The sequence below is a fragment of the Bidens hawaiensis genome, unplaced genomic scaffold, assembly GCF_021521415.1.
Source record: "Bidens hawaiensis isolate Kalapana, Puna unplaced genomic scaffold, B.hawaiensis_p1.1 tig00026265_1, whole genome shotgun sequence".
Classification (NCBI taxonomy): domain Eukaryota; kingdom Viridiplantae; phylum Streptophyta; class Magnoliopsida; order Asterales; family Asteraceae; genus Bidens; species Bidens hawaiensis.
The window spans coordinates 128,346-139,914 of NW_027494233.1; the positions used below are offsets into that span (position 1 = coordinate 128,346).

General features: G+C 36.7%; 1 protein-coding gene across 1 annotated transcript; it reads left to right on the forward strand.

The window, feature by feature from the left end:
• The first annotated feature begins 604 nt into the window (after positions 1-604).
• On the forward strand, positions 605-5,401 carry LOC143573269 (vacuolar protein-sorting-associated protein 11 homolog). The gene is made up of 5 exons (XM_077058196.1): positions 605-1,015; positions 1,699-1,872; positions 1,945-2,268; positions 2,344-4,053; positions 4,867-5,401. The coding sequence occupies exons 1-5, from the start codon at positions 794-796 to the stop codon at positions 5,242-5,244; spliced, it is 2,808 nt and encodes a 935-aa protein (XP_076914311.1). The 5' UTR covers positions 605-793; the 3' UTR covers positions 5,245-5,401.
• The last annotated feature ends 6,168 nt before the right edge of the window (positions 5,402-11,569 follow it).

The following is an 11,569-nucleotide window of genomic DNA, read 5'->3' on the forward strand; positions in this document are numbered from 1 at the left end:
ATAAGTTAAACTCCTCTCCCAAACTTTGGACGCTTTTACTATAAAGGGCACTCGCCAAAGCATGTTGGGATTTTGGGGGGGGGGGGGGTGTCATTAGCGAACCCACCAAGATCAAGATCGGGAAGAAAACTATGCAAACAATTTAACGCACGCCCATAATCCGAATCCAAACCATCAATACCACAATCCCGCAAAATATGGCCCTGTAACTTCCAAGATTTTTAACAATATTTTATATAAAATTTATAACTAGAGAACTCATAACATTATATGTTTTATATTTTGTCCCTTTTTATAATATTTTAAAGCTCGAGTGACATAATATATGTATTAAGATTCTAGTTTTTTCTTTTTTTGGTAAACTATTATTATTACAATATATTAAAAATTTATGGTTTAATCTAAACGAGCTAACGAGTCAAATCAAGACTGAGCCACAAGCTGAGCCAACCCTAGCTCAAGCTCAGCTCGTTTAAATTTGAGCTTCTTTCAAGCAAAGCTATTTTCAAACAATTTGAAAGCCACAAACTTTTCGAACATTCCGGGTTATCCAATAAAGGTATGCCCCGACCCATATCCCTAAAATACCCGATATATTAACAAACGGATATCCACCACGTCCAAGAAAAACCCAACAAACAAACACGTCCTCTCCCTCTCTCTCTCTTTCGCTTTGTCGATCGATCACATAAATTTCAATCATTGCATATCTGTATCTATAGATTTCGACCCACATGACAATATAATCGGATAGACCCAATTCGATTCAAAGAAGAAGAAGAAGAAGAAGAAGATGTACCAATGGCGGAAATTCGAGTTCTTCGAGGAGAAGTACGCCGGAAAAGGTCTGGTTCCGGACGAAGTGGCCGGACGAATCGAGTGTTGTTCGAGCGGCAGGGGTAAAATCGCCATTGGATGCGAAGACGGAACAGTTAGCTTACTGGATCGAGGGTTTAAGTTCAGCTATGGCTTTCAAGCTCATACTTCCTCTGTTCTCTTTCTTCAACAGTTAAAGGTTTCATTTTTTTATAAATATTTTGGATACCCTTTATGGAATTATTATGTTCTGGAAATCTCTTGTTTCTTGATTATTTTGACTATTATATTTTGACTCTTCAACAATCAAAGGTTTAACTTTTTATTCATAATTTATGAAAAATGGATACCCTTTAAGGAATTATTATGATTTGGGTAGTTTTTAAAGTTTCTAATGTCTTGATTGTTTGAGTGTACTTCGATTCAGTTTATGATTTCAAGATCATGAAAGTAGGTATGAATATGTTCGTTTGTTAGGCTTTTGTTGGACAAGTGAACGGGCAACGAACACTTGACCGGAATTTTCTGTTCGTGTTTGTTTGTTAAGAAAATGAAGTTCTAATGAACTAACACAAATAATATTTTATATTATTGATTTGGCTAACCGGGAATGGTCTGTGTGGACGGTTCGGTTATTTAGTTAAATGACCCCCCCCCACCGGAACAGTTCACGTACAAATTACGGAACGTTCGGTTAGTTTGCAGTCCTAGGTATGAAATTGTAATCTGTAGAGTAATTAGAGAAAACATTAGATTGAATACAGGAATTTCATAAAACCGAAAACCTTTTAAGAAATTCTGTTCTGTGTAGGTTATGAAGTTTTCTATTTTCCGAGAGTTTTGAGTATGATTTGATTCAGTTTTTGTTTTATGTATAAACAGCAAAGAAACTTTCTACTAACAGTTGGAGAAGATGAACAAATATCTCCACAGTTATCATCTGTGTGCCTCAAGGTTTTTGACCTTGATAAAACCCAACCCGAGGGTCCAAGCACATCAATTCCAGATTGTATCCAGATATTACGAATATTCACGAACCAGTTCCCAGAAGCAACGGTTTCTGTTCTGAACTTTCATCCTTTTCTTGTAAATGCTGTTATATATGTTTTAACACTTATAATTCTGCAGATAACATCATTTCTAGTTCTTGAAGAAGCTCCACCAATATTACTAATAGCTATTGGACTAGACAACGGTTGCATTTATTGCATTCAAGGGGATATTGCACGTGAACGCATCAAACGTTTCATGCTTCAAGTGGAAAATCGTCAAGATAAGACACAATGTTCGATAACAGGAATGGGTTTTCGTGTTGATGGCAAAGCTTTCCAGTTATTTGCAGTTACTCCATCTTCTGTAACCTTGTTTAACTTGCAAACTCAGCCAGCTAGCCGACAAACACTGGATCAAATAGGATCTGATGTCAATAGTGTTGCAATGAATGACCGCTTGGTATCACCATCTTACCCTAATTCTTTATTTTCTATTTTTTATTCACATTTTTTATTTACTGTGTTTTGTAATCAGGAACTTATTGTTGGTCGACCCGAGGCGGTTTATTTCTATGAAGTTGATGGTAGGGGTCCATGTTGGGCTTTTGAAGGAGAAAAGAGGTTTCTTGGTTGGTTTCGTGGATACTTATTATGTGTGATCGCAGACCAAAGAAATGGAAACAACACATTCAATATCTATGACTTGAAAAACCGTTTAATAGCACATTCAATAGTGGTTAAAGAGGTTTCTCACATGTTATGTGAATGGGGAAGCATACTGCTCATAATGAAGGATAAATCAGCTATATGTATTGGTGAGAAAGATATGGAAAGCAAATTGGATATGCTTTTTAAGAAGAATCTTTATACAGTAGCCATTAATCTTGTTCAAAGTCAACAAGCTGATGTAGCTGCAACTGCTGAAGTTTTAAGAAAATATGGTGATCATTTATACAGCAAGCAAGATTTTGATGAGGCTATGGCTCAATACATTCACACAATTGGTCATCTAGAACCTTCATATGTGATCCAGAAGTTTCTAGATGCACAGAGAATCTACAATCTTACGAATTACTTGGAGAATCTACACGAGAAAGGTCTCGGTTCAAAAGACCATACTACCCTTCTGTTAAACTGTTATACCAAACTGAAAGATGTAGATAAGTTGAATGTTTTTATCAAAAGTGAAGATGGTGTCGGTGAGCATAAGTTTGATGTGGAAACCGCAATTAGGGTTTGTCGAGCTGCTAATTATCATGAACATGCAATGTATGTTGCTAAAAAAGCCGGTAGACACGAGTGGTATTTAAAGATTTTGCTTGAAGATTTGGGAAATTATGACGAAGCTTTGCAGTATATTTCTAGCCTTGACCAAGGTCAAGCTGGTGTGACGGTCAAAGAGTATGGTAAATTGTTAATTGAGCATAAACCGACTGAAACAATTGAAATTTTAATGAAACTTTGCACCGAGGAAGGTACACACGCATATATGTTACCATCTCCTGTTGACTTTCTCAATATTTTCATTCATCATCCGAGATCGCTTATGATTTTTCTTGAAAAGTATATTAATAAAGTCAAAGACTCACCCGCTCAGGTGGAAATTCATAACACGTTACTGGAGCTTTATTTGTCAACTGACTTGACCTTCCCGTTAATGTCACAATCAGCAGCTAATACTGGTACTTCTAATGGCACTTCTAATGGGAAATTGCCTCAAGAACATAAAGATACAAAAACTGAAAATGATCATAAAGAAAGACTCGAGAAAGGGCTGGAGTTGCTGAAACGTGCGTGGCCGTCGGATCAAGAGCAACCGCTGTATGACGTTGATCTGGCTATAATCTTATGTGAGATGAATGCATTTAAAGGAGGGCTTTTATATCTTTACGAAAAGTTGAAACTTTTTAAAGAAGTGATTGCTTGTTACATGCGTGCACATGATCATGTCGGGCTGATTGCCTGTTGTAAGAGGTTAGGGGACTCGGGGACTGGTGGCGACCCAACTCTTTGGGCAGATTTGTTGAAGTATTTTGGTGAGCTTGGTGAAGATTGCTCTAAAGAAGTGAGGGAAGTTTTGACGTTTATCGAGAGAGATGATATTTTGCCACCTATTATGGTGTTACAAACACTTTCCTCAAATCCATTTTTAAGTCTTTCTGTTATTAAAGATTATATATCTAGAAAACTGGAACATGAGTCAAAGCTTATTGAAGAGGATCGCCGGATGATTGATAAGTACCAGGTTAGCTTTTAAGTTCTCTGAACATTTCAATATGCCACCTAATTTTATTTTGGTTTTATTGTTTGCTTATTTTGTTTTTGTGAAATGAGGCTTTCTTAAAAAGTTTATATTGACATTTGCTGGGTTTGAAAATGAGTTGTCAAGTTTAGGAGGCCATCCTACTTGCAAAAGTAAGTACAAACTTGATATGGTAGATTCTAGAAGTGGCAACATGAGTGGCTCAGGCGGTTATGGTTAATGGGTCAAAATAGATTTTTGTTAAAAAGGTCAAAATAGTTTCTTGTTAAAATGGGCCGTTTTCTACTACGGACGAATCTGGTTAACCTGCAAACACTTTTTGTAAGTTTTCTAATTTATTATAAATCTTTAATGCTTTAATTATGCTTACAAATACAATATTATTACAATTATTATCTGCAGTTTTGAATAAAAACAATATAGGGATTTGCATGCATTTAGAAATAGACTTTGGCCTACTTTCAACTGTTTGACATGTTATTTTAGCTTAATTCTAGATTTGACCCATTTGAGATAAAATATATGCGAATCATGAATGCGCTGAAATTTAGCAATTGGTGGAATCAAGTTACCAGGTCAAAGTGCTGATATGGCAGATGACGTGTCAGTACATTTGAAAATGTTGACTTTTTATGTGATTATGATTGACTTTACCTGCTGTAAAATTTCAGAATAATTGCCTTTTTATTTGGTGCTGACTAGACATCATATCTTTTTTCTGAAAAATATCAAAACATGAGTTTGCTTATGATATGAAACGTTTCATATAGATAAAATATCTTTCAAATTTTTCAGGAAGAAACATCGACAATGAGAAAAGAAATCCAGGATTTGAGGACGAATGCCAGAATCTTCCAACTAAGCAAGTGTACCGCCTGCACTTTCACACTTGACCTGCCAGCTGTCCACTTTATGTGTATGCACTCCTTCCATCAACGTTGTCTCGGTGACAATGAAAAAGAATGCCCCGAATGTGCCCCTGAGTACAGATCTGTTCTAGAAATGAAAAGAACCCTGGAACAAAACTCGAAGAATCAAGATCAGTTTTTCAATCAAGTCAAAAGTTCAAAAGATGGATTTTCAGTAATTGCTGAATATTTTGGAAAGGGGATTATTAGCAAAACTAGTAAAGGACCAGCTGGATCACCGGATTCAACTACTACTGGTTTCTGAGCTTTCATTTGTTTGTTTTATATCTTTTTTTATAAACAACAAGAGTGGCCAAAAAGGAGTAGTTCCATGAGGTGATGCACTGCTTTTGTTTTTATTTTATTTTTTTACTTTTGCAGATTCTGAAGAGTTTGTGTGTTGTGGTATTTGAAAAGCTTTTTGAGTTGTTTTTATATAAATTTTATGAGGCTATATTACATGCTGTGTTTGGTAACCTTAGTAGGATGGTTATTAATGTGCTAGAAACAGTCAATTAAATATTAACTAAACTAACAAGTAATAAAAACTAGACTTAAGACTCAACTACACAAAACACCGGCAAGTGAATCGGTCAATTGTACTAAAGCCAAGTAAGTCCGGAATATCGAACCCACAGGACTATAAATTACGTTAATTAACTAATTAGACTCGACTTACGACACGACTATTTATTATTAATGTTTAAAGGGGGTTTTAAACTAATATTTTAAACTAAGAAATTAAATAAACAAGTAAACTAGAGAACAAGCAATCAAACACAAGATCGAAACCAATTAGAGAAGGAATCTAACTAGGTAAGAATCCCATGTATCAACAATCATTAAGCAATGGACAAATAAAATGATATGGAAACGATTTCTAAAAATATTCATCTAACAAACTCTAAGGACCCTTGACTGAATCAACGAAATCCCAAAGAACAATTATTAGATTATTAAGCAATCAGTATTATTGATTTCCGCAAAGTCGTCAATTAGGGTTAATTAATAGTATTTAAAGCAAGCAATCTCACGAAATGCTAAACCCTAAATAACTTGATAAACTAACATGACATAATGAACATGGATCAACACAATAAGCAAGAATATTGTCACTATCTATCCGAGCATGTGATTGACCAAGACACACGAACAACTCCTCACCTTACAGCTATTGGAATTTAGCAGAACATTCAAAACCCTAACCAACTATCAACAAGCTTCTATGATCTAATGGGCCCATTCAATCACAATAATCAAAACACCAAGTAATGATTAAACATAAACCATAAATCTAAAGAACACAACCAAGAGATAAAAGATCTATGTGAAGCAATGATTAATAATCAATCAAGATAACAAACATTCATATGCATCATGAAAGCAAAATCAAGTCTTTACTATTAATTTAACGAAACCATAATCAAATCAAATGTTCAAAGCAAGAATCAAGTCAACACATGTTCATCAAACCTAGGTAGACATGAAGTCTAGCCTAGAATCATTATCAAATGACTAGAATAAATAAAACAAAAGAGAATCATGATAAATAATGAACAAGGATAATGAAAAAGAACGAAAGAACCCTTCTTAATCGATCCTCGAACACTTGTATGAAAGCTCTATGATCTCTAATGTATTCAACCTCCAAAATCCTTCAAAACCTTGCTTTTTCCTCTTGAAATCGGCTGGAAATAAGCTTCAAATCGGATTGGTTATAAAGATGTATATATAGAACGCATAATGGGCTTGGCTTGCAAAATTTGGCAGCCCAGAAGGCCTAGGCGCCCGGTGGCCGCCTTGGCCCCTAGCCTTAGCAGCGCGGTGCCCTCCATGGGTGGATTTCGGATTTTTTTATTATTTTTTGTTAAATCTTTGCCCAGTCTTTGATTGATCTTTCTTGAACTCCAAGTAACACTTAGAATCTTCTAGAACTTGTTTCCCTTGCTTCTCCAAGCCATCATCTACATGACAACAAATAAAAACTCTAAGTGAAACAATCACGTAACCAATGATGAAGAAAACGAACATAAACTTCGCATGAAAAGATAGAAAGAATTAAGTTTAACATGCAAGACACCAAAAGATATTAAAACACGATAAATATATAAAACTTGACTCAAAACCTAAATAATAAAAGATAAACAAAACACGAACTAAAACAAACTCAAACATTAAATAAACATAACTTTACAAGGGATTCGAGATGCATAAATAAATGTATATCAGTTATGCATGGTCTGGTTCTCGGTCCAGCCTGAATTTTATTTTTAACGAAACTATGTAGTTTTGGGCGAGAGTAGGATTAAATTACCAGCCTACAAGTCTGAATAAAATATTGGGACAACTGGTTCTGAAGGGTATGGCACTGACATCGAATTGGTTTGTTTGTTAGTCCAATATTTTCAGTTAGCTAGTTTTGGTTTGGTCCGGTTTAGTCCAGGTTTGGGAGAAGTTTTAGACTTATATGCTACTTTTCATGGATGAGGGTGGCAAGGGCAACGATGATTTTGGCAGCACGTTAGTGACGAAGACAATGGGAGCAGTGGTGGCGGCAGCGTGGCCGGGGATTCCCTTTGGTTGAATTTTTAATAATTTGGAATGAATGGTTATTGGTTATTTTCTTTATAGACAGAATTACAAATTTTGTCATTTAAAAAAAGCCAAATTACGGGTCGTGTCTTTTTTTTAGTTTCTTTGCAGGCGGTGTACTTTAAACTTTTTTTTTTCTACACGTTATGTCCTTTATGCTAACTGGGTTAGAAAAACTCAGTTAAATGCCCTCACGTGAGGCGCATGTGAGGGCATATTAGTCTTTTCGTCTACACCTGAAAAAAGTTTATATAACACTCTCTTCTTCCAGAACTCATCCACCACCACCAAACCTACCACCAACACCCACCTTCAACACCCACCATCAACACCCACCTTCAACCTCCAGCAACCACCACCAAACCCACCAAACTCCCCTCCAAAACCCAATTCCATCTTCCAGACCAAACCAAAAACCCCAATTCCATCACCTCCGCCGTCAACCGGATCTCCGCCTGCTCCTCCGCCATCAGATATGACAAATTCAAAATCACCAAACGAACATTCGCCTTCTCCGGCGCCGTCTATGATTAGTGATGTATCAGCAGAAGTGAAGAGTTAAGAACCGAAGAAGTCGTCGGCGGGAGGTATGAGCGCCGGGAAGAAGGTAGGCGTTGTGTTTGGATTGATCGACGCCGTGAGTTGTGTGATGTTCGCCGGAGTTTTGTATCGGAAACGGCAGCGTTTCACTTCAGTTGAAGCTGGCTGATTACAAGATGGTTTTGCAACAAGAACCCTAGTTTGCCGGACAAAATTATTGACGAGGAGTTCAGACAACAATGGAATGTACTTGACCGACCTTTTGGTTTTCACAGGACCACGATGGTTGCCCAATTTGAACCCAGATCTAGTTCGAATGCTACTGGTGGTTATCGGTAACTTACCTTCAGCGCCACAAGGCGGAGACTCCTTACAGGAGTCAATTTCAGAAGCAATTGAGGAGGTAATCGAGCTCTCAGCCATGTTAGTGTCATCTCGTGTCTCCGATTGGGGTTTAATTTCATGATATTGGACAGAATCGGTGGTTTTGGTGGGGTATTTGGTGGGTTTAACCCACCACTTGAAGATATCATGACCGAAAAGCAGAGAACGACTAGAGAGAAGGGTGTTGATGGTGGGTTTGGTGTCGGTTGCTGAAGGTTGAAGGTGGGTGTTGTTGGTGGTTGAGTTCTGGAAGAAAGAGAGTGTTATATAAACTTTTTGCAGGTGTAGACGAAAAGACTAATATGCCCTCACATGTGCCTCACGTGAGGGTATTTAACTGAGTTTTTCTAACCCAGTTAGCGTAAAGGACATAGCGTGTAGAAAAAGGAAGTTTAAAGTACACCGCCTGCAAAGAAACTAAAAAAAGGACACGAACTGTAATTTATTTTTTTTAAAGGACAAAATTTATAATTCTGTCTTCTTTATATGAAGGAATATGAGTGAATCAATTCCAATTTATTTGTTAATCAAACATGAATTTAGAATTTTCAGTAAATTTTATTAACCAAAACGCATCAAGAAATATAATTTTGATTCCCATTCTATTGAATACCACTAATGGCCTGGAGGATTTTAAGGAATTTGACCTGTTTTGGTTGGTAAGAGAAGGAAATGAATTGGATTAAATTTCAAATCAAATTCATCATTTAATGGAATTGAGATTCCTTCCGTATTTTTAAGGGATTTCAAAGGATTGTTGGTGATTTACGCAAATAACCTTAGCAACAAACGTCACCAACATTTTAACTGGCCACTAACATCACCACCAGTGAGATTTGAACCAATTCCGCCACACTCTCATTTTTTCCCGGCCAGATTTAAACCATCACTGTCATCAATTTTGATTGCTAGTGGTGGTCGGAGATGGTAGTGACCGGCGGTGGTGAGTAAGAGAGGACAGTGGTGGTCTACGACTTCAAATAGATACAGAAATCCTGATCATTTTTCAAGGGGGGGGGGGGGGTATATTTGCATTCCAATTCTTTCCAAATGTATAACCAAATACCATATGAGTTTTCAATGGAATTCATTAATTCCATTTCCCATGCAAATTTCAATTCCAATACAATCCACGAACCAAACGCACCCTAAATTCTATGAACTAAGCTACCTCTCATGCTTATACGTTTGGGCCTGAAGAGTCTCTATAAAGTTGAAAGAAATCAAGGAGCAACCCAACATGGTACACTTGTCTATGATCATCTTTATGAAGCATTTTGTTTGCTTACACAAAGATTAGAGTTCTTGCACCTTTATCCAAACTATATCAACATATTTTATCATTATAAGAAACCTAATAAGGATGGATTATTAAAATTTTAACTAAAAAGTGGAGTTTCTTTCTCATTGGTGAAAGATAACTGATAAACAAGACATGTTGGCGATTAGCTGAAGACGCTTTTCTTCATTGGTTTAGTTTTGTTTTACAACACAATCATATTTAAATAATCTTCATATAAGGTTGAGTGTTGTGGGTGGGAGGCGCCATGGGCCCCCTCACCACTCACCAACTTGTTAAACCCCGGCAGTCGGCACTACCCCTCCTCCCAACGCCATCAGGGTAACGCCCATGAGGGTTCAAAAGTTGGGGTCCACCCGCACTAACAACCAATCACAACTAAGAAGGTCATTGTCTAGTTGTCAGTGACATGACGTTGAAGTGATGCTATAAGCCTATAACATGCCTCTGCTAGTTAAATCATAACACACAAGTTAAGAAAGATTTTTTTTTCTCTTTCTCTCGATAAAATCTAAAGTTTTCAATTGTCTATTTAGTATATAAAATCAAACTTGTGTTGGTATGCGTATAACTTAAAAGTAAGTTTTATCATTGAAAAGTCATGATACATTTTGTTGATTGATCTTGAATGTTTAAGGATGATCATTCTTGATGTAAACTTGAAAAAAAACAAAGTCACGTTCGGCTTTATATACAAGACAATCTCAAATTGTGCATCGACATGCACATGTTATGCACCCAGTGGCGGATCCAGAAATTTTTTCGGGTGGTGCACTACTTTTAGATGTTTCAATTTCACCGTGTCGGGTATAAAAAATTCCAGGTCAGTTTGAGGTTCCGGTCGGTTCGATGGTTCGGGAAAAGTTCATTACATAATAAATATACGATAAATTAATAAAAGAGACGCCGTCATTAGAAATTAAAAAACACATAATATCTATACAGTAGTCTTTACGAATTAAAAATAAAATGCTTATGATCCAAGGTTCGATGGTTCACTTTGATAATATATCTTCACATTCAACATACCTACAAATCAACAATTACAAACTAACAAATTTAAAACTAAGAAAGTAACAAATTAAAACCAATAATCTAACAAACTAAAACTAAATTTAACAAATAACTTAAACAATTAAGTAGTTAACACTTAACAATTAAGAACAATTAACATTTAACAAGAAGTCAAGAACAATTAACATTTAACAATGAATTATAAATGTTAAATTACCTTCAAAGTGGGAGATTAAGAGGATTCGAGTAAGGACTGTAAGGAGACGGCTGACAGAGGACGGGGATGGCCGACGGCGATGGTCGGAGTGACGATGCCGGAGTGCGGGAATGACTGAGTGAGGCTGCCGGAGTGCGGGAGTGACCGAGTCAGGGGCTGAAATCAGGTAAGGGGTGGAGAGGCGCTGTGTTGTTTGTGCTGGTTATGTGTTTGTGTTTGTTTAAAACCCTAACTGATGTTAGGTAAGTTAGTAAAAAAAAGAAAAAAAATTAAAAAAACGAGATTCGATCCCGCGACCTCCGGGTTACAAAACCGGCGTGTTACCAGACAGACAAACATTTCAAATGGTTATATGGTGGTTCCTTTCTAATTTATAGGGTGGTTCCTTTATTATTTTCTATATATAATTACACTATTATTTCAAAACTCGGGTGGCTCCGAGGAACCACCTGATATCACTGTAGATCCGCCCCTGTATGCACCGTTCTTACTCCTTTTTGACCTGTGATCTTTTAGCATTGGTCTTGGTTTATTTACTTGTCT